Source organism: Drosophila serrata, unplaced genomic scaffold, assembly GCF_035046125.1.
Source record: "Drosophila serrata isolate PLE 108 unplaced genomic scaffold, ASM3504612v1 contig_275, whole genome shotgun sequence".
Taxonomy (NCBI): Eukaryota; Metazoa; Arthropoda; class Insecta; order Diptera; family Drosophilidae; genus Drosophila; species Drosophila serrata.
The window spans coordinates 672,446-692,467 of record NW_028257173.1 but is presented as its reverse complement, the minus strand read 5'-3'; the positions used below and the strand labels follow the sequence as shown (position 1 = coordinate 692,467).

Below are 20,022 nucleotides of genomic sequence, written 5' to 3'. Positions count from 1 at the left end.
TCATTTAATATCGACTTTTGGGAAAAGTTTTAGTCAAATTAACAAGGTAAGCTCTTGGCTCCAGAGCCAAATTGCAGCTTTCAGCAGGATAGTCTGACGCAAGGTGCTCCTCCTGCTCCTTTGGCAATCCTTTAAGCCCGAGAATTGCTTATGCCAAATGCCTGGGCTGAGAACAATTTCAACAAGAGTTTCTGCTCCAGAATCGGCTTCCTGTTCCTTCCCTGCGGTCGGATGTCTTGGGCTCTGCAGCTCTACATTCCAAATGAATGCTGAGCTGCGCTGCAAATTACTTCTGGCTGAAAAGTTTCCCTTAGCCCAGCCATCCTGTAATTAATTACATTTTATTTAAGTTCCCGGTGGCCGGAGGACGACGATTGATTATTTTGTGTGCGCATATTTGGCGCTTCATTTGTTTGCCAGCCCGCAGAACTTAAGTTGGAGTTCCACTTCTAGCGGTAATCCGATGCCAAAAAGCTGCAGACTTACAAGCACGGCACGTACTTTCCATCTATCCTTCCAACAATGTCTCGCTAATTGAATTGTTAAGCGCATTTGATGCGTTTGCTAAGTTGCTGTTAGGATGCAATTTTGTAGAGGATTTCGCTGGGAGCGTACACACAAACATTTCGCGCTGAACGCTGAGTGGGATAGCTGCTTGTCTGCAACAGGCAATCTGTTGGGTTTTTCCGGAAATGCGGGTTATAATTGTTACCCCCACCCCCTCTCCACGAACACTGTGGGGAAAATTGTGTTCATATAAAGTATTAGTACAGAGAAATCCATAGAATAAGCTAACAGTCTTAGGTCTTAAGCTCTTCAGGTATCCTTAAGTACGGATTAGTGGTTTCTTCCTCCTCAAAAGTAGCTTCAGTTTATTAAGTAATATATTAATTTCAGATTTTTTTAATAAATCACATTTTATGGTTCTTCTTTCTTTTGCTTAGTGCATTTACTTTACCGACTCCTGCCGCCTTTATTCACTTTGTTGTTCTGCAACTGTGAACAGCATCAACAACACAATAAGGACATACATATGTTGCCTGCTTGTTCTGGCTTCTCTGTTTTTACAACTTCAAGTTTTTTCATGTTTTTTCCATATACATTTACTTGTTTTTTTTTTTCTTCCGCTTTTATAGCTTTTTATTTTTTATTATTCCTGGAATTTTTTTTCTCTTTTTGGTTTGGTTTGCCAGATGTTGGCTTTGGCGGACTATGTGGGTCACTCACTTTTTGCGTTGTTAACTCATTTGAATTGCACGTCAACAATTGTGAAAACAAAGCGAAAACTTTTGCCATTTGTTCGGGCAACAACAAACAGCATTCGACAACAGCAATAAAAGCAGGGAAAAATTGTTAGCCAGATGACAGAGAAAGAGAGGGGTTTGTTAGCCAGAATGCACGAGTGCTTAGGGACTTGAGGCTTATCTGCTAATTCCTTAGATCATCCGCAAAACAGAAAATAGATATATTTAATTGTCTAGAAAAGTTTAAGGCAAGTGGGAGAAACAAATGCACTTCTGTTTGGGGCTTCGAAATAATTTAATTGTTTTACTTACGTATACGTAATATTACGTATACGCAATTTTATAAACAATCTAGTCTTCTGGATTTAGCAAACTTTTTTGTAGACTCTTTATCTTTTTTTCCCGGACTTTAGTATGTCTCACTTAACTCAAGTTCAGCTGTCAGGCATTTTAGCCAAGTCCGCAGGTGGCCAAGTACTTGTGCCATAAATAAACGAGTTGATTTCCTGTGGCTCTCATAAACTTGTCATTTTTGTTCCATTCGCTGGCTATCACATTTCTTTCGTTGCTACTCGCGCTGCCGCTTTTCTTGCAAGTGAACTTGGCTAATTTACTTGGCTTATTTCCCTCCACCCTGGCAAGTTTATATTCATTAAACTTCCGCCACATTTTGCGCTTTATATTTTGGCGCTTTCAAATGTCGGACCGGGACACTCGACTGAAGGAGGGGGATTCCCCCTTCCATCCTTGCGGTTAGTTCTGGCCGGAAAGTTTATGCTTTTGTATTTCCGCCGGAGCTGGGCAACAGTTTTTCCCACTTCCTGTTCACTTTTTTTTGTTTGCTTTTTTCCAGGACTTCATCTTGTGCCGGAAAAGTGCAATTTCAAAATTTGTGCTGCATTGAGGCTTTCTTTCTTTCATTTTTTTATTCCGGGTTCTTTGGCCCGGCTCAAAGTAAAGTTAAGAAATGAGCATGTTTAACTTTTTGGCAGGCAAAAGAACCGGCAGACAGACTGACTGAAAAACAGGAAAAAATTCTTGTTTGCCGACTTAAATTTCGTTTCTCTGGCTCCGAGTTACTCCAGTGCAAGGCAGCAGCTGCCGTTTGAGCAGAAGCTTGCATAAATTTGCATAAATTGCGTAAAGGAGGATTATGGAGCTGGCAAAATGACTTAAAGCTGGCAAGCCTGACGCTAATTTCCCTGACCTCAATTCGACTTCGTTCTCCTCCCACCCTCTGGGAAGCACTGCGATGAAAATTGACTTGTTATTGAGATGAGATTTATTTTTTGTGTTACTAGTAATTCAATTGAGGGATTAATATTAAAACAAGAGAAAGCAACTAGCCTTAGGAAGATGAAGATTATATATCATTGCAGTTTGGAAATGAATTATGGGATGGAATTGGAAAACGATCATCAAGATTTTTTTTAAAAGATGACAATGACATTCTAACGTCAATTTCAATCAGCAAATTCAAACTTTAAATTTTCACAACTTAGCCAAAAATGAATCAATTGAATTTAAAAAACCATTCATATACTAGTTTTTATTAGGTTTATAAATCTGCATACTAAATTTAAAATTTAATTTAAATTTAATTCAATTTAAATTTTTTCCAATTTTTTAAATAAATTTTAATGATGTAAACCCTTATAAAATGTTCAAAATTTTGAAAAAATTAAAATTGATTCAAACGGAGCTAGTTCAACTCCTTTTTTCATGCTGGTCAAGAAAATATGTGATTTATGGGGTCGGAAATGACTCCTTCACAAAATTATAGCTTCTGACTAAACTTAGGGTTTTAATTTATACAACTTAAATTGTTGAATTATTAGACTTTTTAAGTAATTTCTAGTTGAACAATTTTACTTATTAATAATTCATTAAAATATAGAATAAAATATTAATATGTAGCTAAAAGAACAGTCATTAAATAGTTTTATTAAAAACTAGTTAATGAAAGCGCACCTACTTAACAATAGTTTTCTATATATTTATACCTACTTTGCAGTCTGACAAACAAAATAACAAAAATGTTAAATTCATAGCATTTTCCCCAGTGACCTTCCACAATTTTTATTCATATTTAAGCACACCAGTTGGCTGGCAATTGATTTGGCCAGCTTGCCGCTGTCGGCTTACGGGTTTATGACAAAACCACCAATAACCCATCAAAGTCCAGAGCAGGCCATTTGTATGCGGCACTCAGCGCCAGAGCGAAGCAATTGAGTCACTAATTACTTTGCCTCGGCTTTAATCGTTCCAAGCTCGCTCCTCCTTACGGCCAGCTGTCCATTAAAAGTCTCTTCCCAAGTGGGCCAAATTGTTAAGGAACATTTTTTGGGGCAGGGGGGAGAGATTGGGAGGGGAGAGTCGAGGCTTTGCCATTACCCCCTTATAGCATAAACAATTAAATATTTAGGAGCTTGTCCACGCCCCAGGATAAAGGTCAAGGCTGTGGCCAGGACTGAAAAACCTCCCCCCGGCGGACTTTGCTCGGTTTTAGCCGCGTTAATTGGCCCGCCTTGGACGGCCTTTTGTTTGGCCTGGGCCCAGGGACCAGGGACCAGGCTCAAGTTAGCTAATGGCCAACACGATGGCCAACTGTTTGAGCAACGTTTGAGAATTTCCAAGGCAAGTTTAGCATCTAATTGCTAAGATTTCGGCGCTGCTACCTTGCCCGGAGCTCACTCAAAACTGGAGCAGAGCCTTGGCAAATGCTTAGCCAACTAAATAACAAATCCCTTCAAGTGCAGCAGTTAATCAGAGGAATATAAACAGTGTTGCGAAGGCAAATGGTAGAGATGTACCATCTGGTTTCTAGACTGAAAGAAAATACTCAAATTTATTTGATGTATTAATGATCCAATTAATATAATTCATTTCCTGTTCAAACCTATACCTGTGTCAATCACTCAGAGATGTTTCTGACACACACAAGATAATGCTATCAAAACCATCAACTCTGTTTCGATAACTCTATTAATAGTTAACTCCACGTAATCCTGTCAATCATTCAAAAGTTCGGCTTTCATATTTTTTGGGAACAAGTAAACTTTATGCGAACAAAACCCAATTAAGTGGCCACAAAACCGACCAAAAATGGCGAGAAATGCTTGCTTAGAGTTTTCGACATTGTCATAAGTTTTTAATAGCTGCAGATTACGATGGTGAATGGGGATAATGGTAAATGGGTGTGTGTATTTTGGGCGACATTGTTGCTGACATAAATAAAGGCAAAATTTATAATTACCATGCCACAAACTGGCACAAGGACGTAATTATAAATATTTTAATTACCAAAACTTCGACGCAAAAAAAAAACAGTCAAACTCAAAGAGAAACTGAAAGTGTATTTACCTAATTATGCGTTCAAGGCCGCGAAAAGAACCTTCAATGGTGTAAATATAAAATATTTGTATTATTTTTTGGTGGCTCCAGTGGAAAATTATAGCTCGAGTTCTCCGAAGAAATATTAATGCAACAACAACTACTATGAAAAGCGAGCAGCGTTTTGATTTATGTGAACGCCATAAAAGTGCAGCGTGCAAATTGCAAAAGTACCTCAAAGGCAAAACCGACAGCAACGACCACCGCAGCAGTAGCAGCAGCAGCAGCAACTCATTAAAAATAGTGCAAATCAACAAAGCCAGAAGGTAGACAGCAGCAGGTGGAGCAACTGCAGAGAGAGAGAGTCCGCCAAACTTATCACTTTAATCACTCAACGGAGGCGACGGCGACGGCAACGGCAAAAAGGATATTTGCGGCAAGGTGTCGCGGATTCTTGGTCCTGGCACAAAAAACATCGAGGCAAATTAATTGCTCAGCGCTTTGCGACTTTCAGCAGCTTGTTCACGTACAAAACGCTGAAATTGCTGCTGCAAACTGAAACTGCGTAGTTATGGTCGATCCATTAAAAATCTTTTGGGTTCTGACAAATAGCACCTATTTGGGTAAGTGTGCCTTGGCCATTTTTTGTATACCATTCCCTGTAATCCCGTAATGCGAGTGCGTGTAATGAACTAGCCACTTAGATGTGCATATGATATCTCACCGTCGTTATGCTTATGTAAATGGTCTCGTGAAAATTTCATGAAGTGTAATTTGTGGTATATGCGGAAAAGCAACTGAAAGGAAAGCCCACAGAATCTCACAGCGTCTCTCTTCCGTCTTTCTGCACGTGTGTACGTGAGGGATCCTGGCTAACGACACCTTGGGGGCTGTGGCGTCCCTCCTTTGCTACACTTTAAATATGCATTCATATTTCCCGGTGCTTCTAGCGTAATTCTCTTAATTGATTTCTTGATGTCATAATGAATAAGACAGCCAGGCCCAGGCACTTGAGCATACATACTTACAAAGCTGGAAAAATAATAACAGCAAAGGTAGATTATAGCCATTAAGAAATACATTTAAAACAAATTATATACTATACCAATCACTCAAGTAATTATAAACTTTATAAAATAATTTCAATTGAGATTTATGTAAAAATAGGCAATTAATTCATTGCTTCACATAATTTCTACTAAATTTGTTTATTATTTTAAGTTTTGCTTATTCACCATTTTGTCTTGCTCTTTTCTACTTTATCTAAAAACTTTCTTGTCTAGACGAAAACTTTAAATTAATTCAGAATTAATTAGCGTGACTCTTAATTTGCCTGTTTTGGGTCAAAGCCATAACACCGCCCACATGGCGTATACGCAACGCAACAGAACTGGAACTGATAAAAGCGCAATTTCTACGCGAAGCAGCTTTTTAATTGCGGCTTTCGGTCTTGCAGCACAGCATCCATAGTCACCCCCCCTTAACCCCCCTTAACCCACTCTTGGGTAGCTCGAAAGCAACCCCCTTGCGGCGGATGTAGGTCGTAATTAACACGCCAGTGGACCAGTTGGTTAATGAACAGCGGCGATGAGAGCGATGAAAACGGGGTCCATAAACAAGGTCTCCGCTTCACCTTGTCTTGCCCCAGAACTCATTATGACTGACAAAATATTTGTCAACTCATCAACGCTGTCGAGGACACCAGAGAATACGGACATATTTTTTTAAATCGGTGTAAACCCCATGCACTTAAAAAAAAATAAACAAGAAATATAGCTAATTTCGGGAAGCAGAAATTTTGTTATCCCTGCAATGTAAATTGATCATAATTGAGCCAAAAATACATTTCTTTCCAATCTGAAAACATTTCTTTGCTAGTTTTTATTAGATTAATAAATCTGCATACTCTATTTAACATTTTAAAAAATTAAAATATTTTAGGAAATTTTAGACAATTTTAACGATGTAACCCCTTATAAAATTTTCAAAATTTCGAAAAAATTAAATTGTTGTCAGACATAGCTAGATCGATTCCTTTTTTGATTCTGATCAAGAATATATATGATTTATAGGGTCGGAAATGACTCCTTCACTGCATAACATGATTTTTACTACAAATATAACCCTCTAAGGGTAAAAAATACTGTATATTTTTAAGTTCTTTATTTATTTATTTTATGACAAGAAAGTTTCAACTTGTAAGAAATTAATTTTTTTTTGTAATTTTATTAAAGTAGTATTTCGAATTTTTTTTTATACCATTTAAGCAACACAAAAACAATGATAAATTAATTGGTTTTTATCATAGAATTTATGACATCAAATTTATGTTTAAGGGAATCTAATAAATGCAATTATTAACTCTGTTAAGCATTTACGAAGTTTATATTTTTCCCACAAATTTAAAGTAGTGTTTACTGCTATTTACTATAATTTTAAATAAAATTTTAAAAGACTCCTTCTTCATAAGTCCATTTATAATGAAAGCTGTATTTTTTTTTTTTAAGTTCACTTCCTTTTTTTACCCCGGATTATTTTGTTTTGTTGCTTGACGCTTTGTTTGACACTGGCCGCCGCGCACACTTTTTAATTAGTCGGGCGAAAAGGAAACTCACAGGACTTTTAATGTGCCGGTGGAATGCGCGGCGGAAAAAAACCTCTTCTAAAACATTTCATAAGTTTAATTAACAATTTTTTGTTGGTTAACTCGCACAAAGGCCCGAGGCGGGCGAGTGAAGGCATAAGGTTGAAGTGCAGGTCACTTCCGGCATCGGATGTTGGTAACGATGATCATCAGCATCATCGGGGCTGGCTAATGAATACAAATAATCCGCACACTCGGACCGGACCGGGTTTTAATTGAAATTTCAGCAGAGGACGCAGAGGAGCACAGAGGCGCAGCATCACAAGCCAAAGGCCCCGAAAAAATTCAAGCTGACCATCATCAAAGTTAATGAGCTGCACGCTACTGCGATGCGAGAAAAGAACCAAAAAAAAATGGGAATTGAATACATGACGGACCGGACCCAAAGGGTATTATTTGGATTTCGTCGGGTTCAACGAGTTCATTAAGCGGATTTAATTGTACTCCTTTCAGGGGGATGAGTCAAAGGGTTTCCCCTGTGAGATTTGGTTTTTATGCTAAATCAGCAAAGGCAGAAATTTTAGACTGATTATAATGCGTGACTTCTAAAAAGATAACTAAATCATTTACATTATTTTATTAAAAACTAATAGGAAAGAAGGACATGATTATTTAAACGAAACTCTTAGAGAGCCATTTATATATATTTAATTCTTTTGTATTTATTCTTATATGTTATAATATTTAGTACTTAAATTTTAATTCACATTTAATTTTATTTCGCCAGATTATTTTCCAAACCTTCAAATGGAGCATCATCAAAAGATTAACCACCTTTTTTTTAATTTGTATAGATCAAAGAGCATTAATATTTTATTCATAATATACAGAATACATATGTTTTTTAATAATGATTCGTGTATGAAAAAAAAGTTATAATTTATTTAAATTACCTAATGGACACCATTATTTTTGAAAAGAAAAAAAAATTAATAACTGCAGCAACTGTCAAGTGTCAAAAGCATTTGCTGGCAAGATCAAAGTGCGCAGACCGCAGTCATAAATTAATGGTGAAACTAATTATAAAAGTCACAGGCACACATATACTATACCTCACCTCAATCAATGTGTATGTGTGTGTGAGCCAGAAGTCAAATGGCCTGCCATTATACCCATACTTCCTAACCGACAAATCCACCGAAACAAAACAGAACCCTAGCTTATGAATACATCAACATAATGCTTTCAGGGGGAGAGGGGAGAGAGTGTGTGTAAAAACTGTCAGACAGTTTAAACTTTTGCCACATGACATATCACGCATACGCACTGTTAAAATCACTTCCCCTTCCGCTCATCGACACGCGGCGCATTAAACTAATAATAACTTTCACACGCACAAAAACGGGTGGGATTTTCCACCATCCTCCCACCACATCGATCCCTGTCAATATTTGTTTTACTCTGCGTAACCAACAAACTTTTTTGCATATTACACAGAAAACTAAAAGCGAGAACTTAATCCAAAATACATGAGTAAACACAACATGAGATTATCATAAACTTGCTGAAAATTTATTGCGAAATGAATTCTGTGTATGTGTGTGTGTGAGTGTGGGCACTAAGCCCCGTTGAACGCCTTGAGGATTAAATTATTGCCACAAAAACATTTCGGTTATTTATTCTCACTTTATTTTGTATGTAATTTCCACTCTAGCGCATATTTATCTATTTATTTGTTTGTTTTTGTCGTCAAACGCTTCGCCCTCAAAACTAATTAGCAAATTAAAACTTGTAATTTATTTATTTGTGGCACAACTTTGAAGGCATTTGCGTAACTAGATTTTCTGGCAAACAAAATTTATGCCACGGGGGCGAAGAGAACAGCCTGAGGTGTCTAATAAGACAATTTAGGTTTTCTTTGTTAGACAAATAATTTTGCACCTTTGAAGTTGAACTCTGAAAACTTTTAAAGTAATTAAGTAACGATTTAATGAGTTTATTTTATGACATTCCTTGTGCGAACAGGAGGTAGAATAGGTAATTTAAAATAAATGTGTGTCAAGGTTTAAATAAAATTGATTATAAGCTATAATAACTTAAAATATGAAAGGAAGAGTAGTATAACGTAAATATTACATTACAACCTAGAATAACTTTACAATAAATTTAATATTCCGAATTCTAAGAATTCATAGCAGATGTGAATTCCTTTGGAAATAAATTTTAAAATTTATGACTGCATTTGTTGACTATTAAAATTTGAAAGCCCTAATTTAAGTGCCAGCATATTTTCCTCTTCAGTCAATCGATACATTTTATCTATCAAATATTAGATATTATGACTGGTAAAACAGAAGCGTCCGAAAACTGTCACCCAATCTGGGGGGATAAGCCAAAGCCAGTGACAGCATGGGAAACCCATGAAAACCCATGGAAAAACCCTCACAGATTCCAGTTGTCAAAGGGAAAGCTCCAACAGTATTCCCGCAGTTTTTCCCCTATTTTCCCCAACCCAAACATCCTGTCAGTCTTAATGTGATGCGCTTTGTTGCCTTTTGGAAAATGTTTCTTCCTCTGCTTTTAACTAAAAAAAAAAAGGAAAAGGGGGAGGAAAAACACAAACTACTTTGACTATCTCTGGCGAGTGTAGGGTGCACGGTGCAGGGTGTCTGTCTATGTTTACCATGGCTGATTTGAACAGCTCTGACATTTGACGCCACTTTGCACACATTTTTCCCTTACCATTCCTTCCTTTTTTTTATTATTTATTTTGCTTTTCTAAACAAAAAATATAAAAAGAGAGAAAAAGAACAACAAAAAACGAATTCTAAAGCAGCATATAAAATAGAGAAATGTTTACGGGGGGTCTGCAAAAAAAAGGAGAAAAAGAAAAGAAATGAGAAGAGAAAAAAAAAGCAGTTCCAGCCGTCAGTCATTCATGGACTGACATATGGCTTATGGGTGGGCGTTGGGGCTGAAGGGGGCGTGGTCGGGCTTGTTAGTGTGCCAGTTCTGCGGCCATAAATAGCTGACGGCTCCTCACCTGGAACAGCCACTGGCCTTCACTCCCCTCTCCCTCTCCCCGGGCCATGAGCCGCCTCTTACCTGCACGTTAATAGTTTAAAGTGAGCCCTTTTGACTGGGTTGGAAAATCAAGAGGAGGGCCTGGAAAAGCCAGCAGCGAAGTTCACTTTGACGCTCAATTTAACACCAACAAAAAAATAAAAGCAGGCAGCCCACTTTAACCAAGTTAAGCAGTGAGTTTTTGGCTTTTACAAAGGGGTAAGGCAAAGGGGTTAAGGATATATATATATAAGAAGAATATTTGAGATTCACAGATTGAGGAATATATATTGTAATATTAAGATTGATTTCTAAAGTATATGATATTATTTTTAATATATTGTGATTTAGATTCTTATAAAGTTTATGCTAGAATTTAAAGGGGTTACCAGTTGATTTTTATACATTTTGATTACCGTAAAAAATTCCTATATAAACTAAAAACAACTATCATTACTTAAGCCAAAACTCTTTCATTTTCAATCATCTCTAAGAACAGTCTAAGCGAAATCCAATTCAGTTTGATTTCACTTTCCCAACTTTCATTTTCATCTTTGTTTACCAAGTCAGTATTACACCGTACATATTCCCATTCCAGTTTACCTAACCATAATGCCAGAGTGCCAAAAAATTAAGTCAAGATAGCTGAGAGTAAGGCAACACAATCCAAAAAACAAAAAAAAAAAAAACAAGGAAGTAAAACACAGGGAAATGCAATTTCAACTGCCAGCGATGTTTGCTCACCGTCCAAAATGTGTATGAGGTGTGTGTATAAGGGTGTGTAGAGTATTTGTATTTATTCAGTATATTGTACACACACTCGCACACACACATGGTGAAGGTACTTGGTACTTGGAGAATCCTGTGAGTAGGTTTTCCTAAACGCTTTTCCCTTCTTCTGGGGTCTTATTTATACGAGATTTCCGCTTGAGCTGCTGCTACCTTCGGAAACGAGTGGCCTATGTGTGTGTGTGCGAGAGTGTGTGTATTTATTTTTGCTCATTTCTCATTTTCTTTCATTTTGGCTCATTTTCTTTCATTTTCTGAGCCAAAAGAAGGACCATATTACGTGCTAGACTTACCTCCAAACTAAATAAAGCAAAGAGCTAAATTCTAAATTAGATTCTATTTGTCTTACCCTCCCTCTTCAAACACACACTCAGTTTTTGTGTGTAAAAGGACTCCGTTCATTCATTTTTTCATCTCATTTTTTAGCTGAAAGGGTTCTCAAATTTGACTTGAGCATGTTCGTGTTGCATTCAAGTGAATGTGTGATGTGTGAGCAGCAGTTGAAGTGCTGAAATTTAAGTGGCTTTTCCATAAACACTGCCCAGAAGTACTTTTGCTCTTCACCCCGCAAAAACAGGGGGCGAGTGAGCATTGCTTTTCATATATTTAATTAGTTTTTCAAACATCACTGTGCGATGTTCATGCCAGCAACTTTTTGCTAAAATTCAATCAAGTTTCTTACAAAGCAAACAAAACCGATGTTTGGTCCCAAATAGATTAAACAGTTTACCAGTTTCTTCACTGCACTCTTGTTAGACTTTTGCCCAGTAAAACATCAAAAGTTTGCTCAACACTTTCGCTTGGCTCCCACATATTGTATTTCCCATTTATGTCATCTGCCAACAACCAAGATGTGCAAAAAGCAAAAAGTAGCCAACGGACAACAAACGCATCCCATATATTGGGCTTTGACATGGCCATCTTTTGTTTATATTATGGCTAAATAAATTGCACGCTTAAGAAATACTACTACAGACATATTTGCATTCGTTAAATTAAATTTTAAAACATGCTTTGAAAGAGATTAAAGCACTAAAGGGACGAGAGTCCATTTACAAAAATGCTTTTGCAGGCGAAAGGATTTTGCCTCTTTCAATGAATATTACGTATACGCACCGAGCGCCTTCTGGCAATATTAATTCTCCCGTCACTCACTCCCCATTCGGCTTTCGGCTCTTTTATGATGTGTGACTGCCAGGTTCGGTTACTTTGCAAAAGAATATTTATTTTTGGTTGAGAATATATGTACTTTTATCAAGCACATATACATATTAATGCCAAAGTTTTGGCAGGCTTTTTGTGTCTGTTTTGTAGTACAAAATTTGTGAAAACAGATTATTGCTTCCGTCATGTGGGAAATGCTATAAAAACGAAGACGAAGGACCTTTTAAGTCATCCCCAGGCTCTTGGGAAAATTGAACGTTTTAAAACACTTTGTTAGTTACACTGACAAAAGGACGACGGACTCGTAAAAATATTCAGGCAGCCAAATGGAATGTAACTTAATTATTTAGGGAAAACTTAAGAGTCCCCGAAAAGGTTCCGAATGCTTATGGCAGGACTTTGAGGGGATTTCATATTTGAAGGGGAAAACAATTGTCAAGTTTACCCGACTTGTGCAGTAGTTTTGGTAAACTTTCTCTCGAGGGGAATTTACAAAAATCCACGCTTATTTGTGAAGTGCAATTCCGGTGTTCGCCCTGAGCTGAGCTGCTCGAATAAAACTCATTAACGCACGTTCCCTCCGAAAAACTAAACTACACAACTATTCAGAAAGTTTTGTTTGGCAAGACATTAGCAGGAAATAAGCAAATAAAGCGAGGCAAACAAACGTCCCTGCAACTGCAGGAAAAACCTTCAATTCGCTGTGCACTTTGGTAAAAACTTATTTCGCTTTCAACTGGCATCAAGGGAAGGAATAAAGTTTTCACTTTGAGTGGATTGTTTTGTGATTTTTGTTCGCTTTTAGTTTGGCAGCTTACACTTATGCGTTGAGAAAATAGTTGGGCATCTTTTTGGGCGAAGGCTTTGTCAGCATGTTAACAAATTACTTAGGATGACAATTAACGGAAGTAAAAGCCCTAAAATAATATTAGATTTGATATTTATAATTATTCTTTACCGAAATATACTCAAGACAAAATTTATTTACAAGTTCTAGACTGTTATTTTATTAACTTCACTTTAATATACTTTATTAAAAGCCTGTAAAGTTGTGTTTCAATATTATATCTTGCTGCATTATTTATATTTTAAGTTGTCTAAAATGTAATATATTTTTTATTAAGAAACTGAATATTTTTTCCAAGTAATACTAATATATAGCAATGGGTATATGTGGGGTATTTCACTCTTTATGCCTGCCACGTTTTGGGCATAAACCGACAAGTTTACGACTTCCTCGAGCGCCAAAGGAGGCACGCACACAATTTGTCAATCAATAAATTTGCGATAATTAATGCTGCTTATTGGCATTTCATACACTATAAACGCACCGCACCGAGCAATCTATATATAAGTATAAACAGTATATATATCATGGCTTTTCTTCTTTCTTTTTTCTCATTTGCAGTTACAAAATTTGTACGCATTGGTATCGCCGACAAAAACGATTCACCGCCATATTTCGATAGATTTCTGTACGAGACTGAAATCGATGAAAATGCCGATTTGCAGAGCACAGTCCTCACTGTCAACGCCAAGGATCACAATGAGTGTGAGTAAAACCCAAAACCCAAGGGGCAGACATAAGCCATAAACCATAAGCCCTCTCCCCGTATCCAATTTTATGTGATTTTCCCTTTGTCTTAAATTAGATTTCCACTCGGGCCAAGAAAATCTATCGTACTTAATCGTTCGAGCAAAAGAATATATATTGCATAAGTTGGCAATTGATTTAATTAAGTGTGTCTTTAATTGCAATTGTCTGGATGCTGTGTGCTCATGTCATGGGCAATGATTTGCATTTGAAAGATATTAGGCTGCAGACAGCTGCTTCAGGGCAAGATTTTCACGAGTCAGAGAGTTTCACAAAACATATTTGCAAAGGCTTGCAAAGCAATTAAGCATGTGCTTCGAATAATATATTAAAATAGCAGCAATACTTTACCAAATTTATCAATAATAATTAAACTTTTTAAGCATAGAAAACTTTATAAATGAAATAATAAGAATAATATGTTTACAGCTATTATTATTCTTACATAGATGTATGAATTGAAATAGAATTGATTCTCTGAACTGTGAAATCTTTTGACAAATATGTCATCAAAATATATTTATGTGCTGACGACATTTGAATAGAAAAGTAATCAAATATACAAAAATAATTAGAGCACAGATAAAAAGCTGATTATACAATGATAACCAGAAGCAGGAATTGATTTACCTTTACTCAAATCGAACTGTCATTCCTTCAAACTTATAAATGGTAGCAATAACAAAGTCATCCATAAACAATTGCTTACATGATATTTTGCTAAATCATGCGGCAGTTACATTTGCAGTCAGTTTGAGTCATGAATCCAATGACTTCCTTCCATAAAGCACCCAAAAAATTATACGAAAATGTACATATAGGATGCCATAAACATTTGGAAAAAACCAATTTGGCAATTTCCCGCATGGGGCCACAAATTTATGCATAAATATTAAAGCGCCGCTTTGAGAATATATTTTTCCAGCCCACGCTCTCAGGCTCATAATAAACATTTACAGCATTTATTTATTTTAATGCTGCGCAGCCATTGTCAAATATTATTAGACACTGGCCATGTACCGCAAATATTTGCGAAATATTAACAAATAAAGGCTCATTGAAGGCAAAGATACACAGCCTACACACAGAAGATACAGCTCGGAGTCATGCATAAATCCATAAAATACAAAGACAAACACAAATGAGGGGCAAGTGAGCATCTAATATGCGTATTTGTATATTTCTCTATTGATTCCCATGCGGAAATTATTATTGTTAATACAACAGCGAACTGTGGGGGAGTGAGTGAAGTTCTGAGACTGTGGCAGATACGATTTGCAGCACGAAAAACATTCAAAATCTCATTGAGAGCGTTTAACAACTTTTTCCCCACCGAAGGGAGACGCGCCAAGCTTGCGGGCAGAACTTTGTCTTTCCTTGGATCTGCTTCCACGACAGGAACAGCAACAGCAACAGCAACAGCTCGCAAAGGACATTTCAGCAAAAGGATGTCTGAATCCTTGTTGACGCCGACGCGACGACAGCGAAAAAAGCATTAACCCGAATTGGAAAAAGGGAACAGTCCTGGCAACACAATAACACAGTGCCACACAACAAGTATTTGTATGGAACCAATATTGTAGAGTTTTGATTTCATTAAAACACATGACATGAGGCTGAGTTAAATTCTAAATATATAAAATATAATATAAGTTCGTCTTTCCATGAAAATTATAGCAAAGACCATGCTTTTATAAAAATTGATTCAGATATTTATGTAGCTAAAAAATAATATTTTTAAGCCTTGAGCCTGTTTATGCATTTTAAAGAAAAAAAGTAATGGTAAATGTTGGCCTTGTTTCTATTCTGTTGTAGACCAGTGTAGGTCCTTTAAGGGGAAAAAAGAAAACAACGCCGACAAACGGAAGAATAAATGTGCACACGAAAAATTGAGAACTACTCGGCGAAGGGAAAAGCTTTTCCTTCTGCGGAATGGAATATGAATTGAAGGCTCCGCGTAAAAGAAAACAGGGTCAGGAGAAATCTTTTATGTGATTTCTTGCGTTGCCATGGTTTGCCTCTACTTTTCAAATACGAATATCGAATGGAGCTGTAAAACTTTTGTGCCATTCCGTGCCACATTCGAAATTTATGAGCGAAGAGATTATTTATTTGAGTGTGCGCAAGCGGTTGCCACATGTGTTGGCCAAATGTTGTCACATTCGAGCCAGTTCGAAGAACTTCTCCCACTCAAAAGCAAACGATGCTCATTTATTTTTTCCAAGACATCCCTTTAAAAACACATTTTTAAAGCCGCACAAGCTTAGGTGCTCTTCCGAAAAAAAATAACAAGAAACACTTCCACAAAAACACTTAGCTGCCACCCTCAACCTTCAAGGAAAGTAAAATAAAAAAAACCTACACACGCGAAAGCCTAGGAAGATCAAAACAAGAGCAGAAAGCAGTGAATGCTTTTCCTCCACTTTTTAAAATGACTTTTCATGCTAAATAAGTACACACAGCAGACACAACATTAGAGGAAGGACCTTGGAGATTTTTACTGCCTCGGTCTTGGTTCCGGCTGTTCCCATGTGTGCCCGAGTCCCTCGTGCCTGTATATTAATTTATTATCATTATCAGTGATTTAAAAATGGCGTCATGACATCGTAAATTGTAAACGTCATTGTGTAAGGCTGGGGACTACTTAACACGACTCGCCTGAGCTACTCCTAATGCCCCTGTTTTTGTTATTGTCTAGCATTATAAAACATTATAAAAAAAAAAGTAGAAAAGAAAAACAAGCACAAGTAGATGTTTAAACTAGAGAATATCTTATAGGTTTTCCTCAAGCGATGAGCAGTAAATTTGATTGTGAAAAAATCTTAAAACATAAATTGCTTGTGCGAGGGGTGTTGCTGAAATTGTAGATACTTTTGACTTTATTAACAATATGTAAATATATAAATATATAACTAAAGCAGGCTGACAATTGTTAAACTTCAATAGAGGAAACTCTCCTCTCCCTCAGTTCATTTTATTAACTCGAAGTGAACAGATCACATGTTCGTCAAATAATAATTCCAAATTTAAAAAGAAGAAATCTAAAAACATCTTAGTCATGTATAAAGTATCCCGCAAGCGATCTAATTCCTTGAGAAATGTTATCCAGGAGGATATCATCCCTTCGAAGCGACTGCGTCAGGATTGCTCTACAAAAATTACAGGAAATAATCCCATATCCACAAAGACTGGAAATAATAAGAAAATTGAAAAAGATGTAATGCGTTTGATTCCCAGCGATTTTATGGAAGGATTACCAGTACTTTTGGACTCAGATTCCAGTGATTTGGATACAGAAACTCAGACAACACATTGCAATACTGATAAGACAATTACCAAGGATAATCAAAATATGTTTTCCTATCAACAATTGAAAAATATGTGCTTTGACTTGATGGAACAAACTGAAGATCGTCTCCGAGAAGAATATGAAGTGCAGCTGACCAAGTCTATGGCTGAGCAATATGATACTTTCATCAAATTCACCCAAGATCAAATGTACCGGGAGTTGGGGTACAATCCAAGTTATTTATCATAGATACATAGATAATTATCTTCAATTTTTGTGAATGCCCAAGAAGGAGAAAATAATGCTCCAGCAGAAACTTATAACTGCGTCTAAATTTGTTCTTTAATTTGCGTTTCGTTACGAGAGTTTATAAAGAAATAATTAAATGAAAATGTTGCATGCAAAATTACTCTTTTATATTTAGATATCTAGTAAATATTTATAACTTTTCAAGCAGATCTCAGGGAGATTCTCTAATTGTGCAGAAAGCTGTTAAGGCCACAAACAGCAAAAGCCAAATGTGGCCAAGTTATAATGCCTCAAAACTCGAGCTTCCCGACTTCCTGTTCTGCCAACTTTTAACACATAACATCCAGCATCCAACCCTCCTCATCTCTGGCTAGCCGAGCAGGTTAAGCGATTTACGCGTCGCTAATTTACGCTAATGTTTGCCTTTCACGTTTCCGCATAAATTCACAGACAATGTGGCAACATCAGTCCCTGGTTTCCCTCCGCATTTTCCCGCATTTTCTTCGCTCACGCGCAGCTCCACTCCCCTGGTTTTTCCCCAGGTTTCCATCAGACGTGTCCCTGCTGTCACATGTGAGAGCATTTTCATATTCCGCCAGAGAAGACAACACTTTCGCAGGCTGTTTAAACATGAAATAAGTAAATTATATGGCGTCTTGTTGTTGCTGACATTCCCTTAAAACATCAGGGGCGTGTCCTTTCGCCTTTCTCCTGTGGGTGCAAAATGTTTTTAATGAACTTAATTATTTCAGCTGCCTGCGTTTTTCCTCCTTGACTTTAGCTCTTTGTTTTTGATCTCGGCAAAGCTCTTTTTCTTCATTCTTTGAAGAAAATTTATCTGTAGTGTATATATTCTTTCTTAAGTCATTTAAATAAATTAAAATTACTACGAACTTAAAGTTGAAATAGAACTACAATAAAGACAATTAGAAATAAACGATACAGATTTAAATCTAATTTACATATATGTATAGAAATTATATATAAAATATCCGTTAATGATAAGCAAAGAAGACTCCTTTATTTAATTTAAAACTCTTTTCAGCTTTCTTTTGACATCTTAATAGAATCCAATCGAATTAATTTCCATTACGTATACGCCAAGTGGGCGCCATGCCCTCGATAAACGAGCTTAATTAACCCTGTGCGCTGACGCATTAAATTTAATCTTTTTAACGCCAATTTTTTCCACGTTTTATCCTTGCAGCGACGAATATTCGATACCAGATCACAGGCGGTAACATAGGCAATGCCTTTGCCGTACAGAACACAACCGGTGTCATTTACGTGGCAAGTCCACTCGACTACGAAACGCGGCCAAGGGTAAGTAGTTGACTGCACTGGAAAATGTCTACACAACTGCTGACAGGGTCTCGGGCTCACCCACTACCCAGCACTGAAAGAAATAATCTAAATTAACAATAAATTAATTCTTAAACATGAAAGGAAAATAAAGAACACCGAAGTATAGGAGCCCTTGCGGTCTCTTTGTAATTTCAGTATTAAATAGGAACTCGATTATAACAAAGCCTTATAATATTTGAATTCTTTAAATCAATATTTATATGACATATTTTTATATATATAACTTTTATAATCTCATAACTAAGAAAAAAATATAATTTAATTTTAATTTAGAAAGCTTTCCTATGTTAGTTTTTAATAGGATAACAATTCTGCATATTCAATTTAAAATGTTAAAAAATTACACTTTTTGTCAATTTTTGAATATTTTAACGATGTAACCTCTTATAACATTTTTAAATATTTCGAAAAATTTTAATTTTTGTCAGACATAGCTAGATCAATTCTTTTTTTTGATGCTGATCAACAATATATTGGATTTATAGGGTCGGAAATGACTCTTCATATCTTTTAAGGCTTCTTCCCAAAATAATAATACCCTGCAATTAGTAACAATACAAAATTACTACGACTTTAATTCCTTTTTCTTTATATAGTGTAAAGAAAGTTCTTAAAAATATTTGTATTTGTACCGATAGTAACTCAGTCTGACTGTATATATATTTTTTATTTTAATTTCCATTTACATGATTTTTTTCTGCCAGTACAGACACTTGTCTACAAGTTGATGCACATTTTTCTTAGTCTTATTTTTGCTTCTAGGGTCTAACTTTGCGTTGCATGCATAATTTATATATTTTTCTGCCTTGGTAAAGAACAACAACAAAGACAGAAACACAAAAAAAATATAAAATAAAAATGTAAAACTATGCAAAAACTTTTTTGGGGAAAAGGAAAGGGAGTCAAACTTTCAACAAGGCAGGACGAGGAGTTAAAAAAAAATTAATCCGAAAAAGGGAAAATTCGCTTACACGCCGAAAGCATTTCCATTCCAAAGAGCCGGAGGGTTCGTGGGGATATATAGACAGCTACAGCTGTCGTTACATTTCCCAATGCGCATTTTTAACGTGATTGCTAACGCACCCATTCGGCACTGGGGAAAATAATTAACTAAAAGATTTTGTTTTTAATTTTTCACTAAGAATTTGAGTTTGCTTCTTAATAGAATTTTTATGAATGTATAAGAAATGAATGTATGAGAAACTGAATTAATAGATAAATTTATTCAACTGATTATCAGTTATTTAAAAAGTTTGCTCTTCAAAATTTCTTCAAACATTCTTTCAACATTAAGAGCTTATTTGGATATGGCATCTCCATTGAAATGTATTCCTCTGTGGATATGAGA

General features: G+C 36.3%; 2 protein-coding genes across 4 annotated transcripts in view; both read left to right on the top strand.

Annotated features, from left to right (window-relative positions):
- Positions 1 to 20,022, top strand: part of CadN2 (Cadherin-N2) — a 99,092-nt gene that overhangs the window by 51,979 nt on the left and 27,091 nt on the right. The window contains exons 1-3 of one of the 3 annotated variants that reach the window (XM_086834924.1): positions 3,793 to 5,200; positions 13,586 to 13,729; positions 18,517 to 18,632. In XM_086834924.1, the coding sequence (XP_086691050.1) occupies positions 5,149 to 5,200; positions 13,586 to 13,729; positions 18,517 to 18,632 (312 nt within the window). In that variant the 5' untranslated portion in view covers positions 3,793 to 5,148. Of the gene's footprint in view, positions 1 to 3,792; positions 5,201 to 13,585; positions 13,730 to 18,516; positions 18,633 to 20,022 lie in introns of those variants that run through there. The other 2 variants (XM_086834923.1, XM_086834925.1) reach the window with 2 other exon arrangements.
- LOC110180004 (uncharacterized) lies at positions 14,034 to 17,466 on the top strand. Its single transcript, XM_086834926.1, has one exon. It carries the CDS (start codon positions 16,830 to 16,832, stop codon positions 17,307 to 17,309), a length of 480 nt encoding a protein of 159 aa, XP_086691052.1. The 5' UTR covers positions 14,034 to 16,829; the 3' UTR covers positions 17,310 to 17,466.

Coding starts and splice junctions, on each gene's coding strand:
- LOC110180004 (XM_086834926.1), top strand. CDS start 16,830: ATGTATAAAGTATCCCGCAAGCGATCTAATTCCTTGAGAAATGTTATC.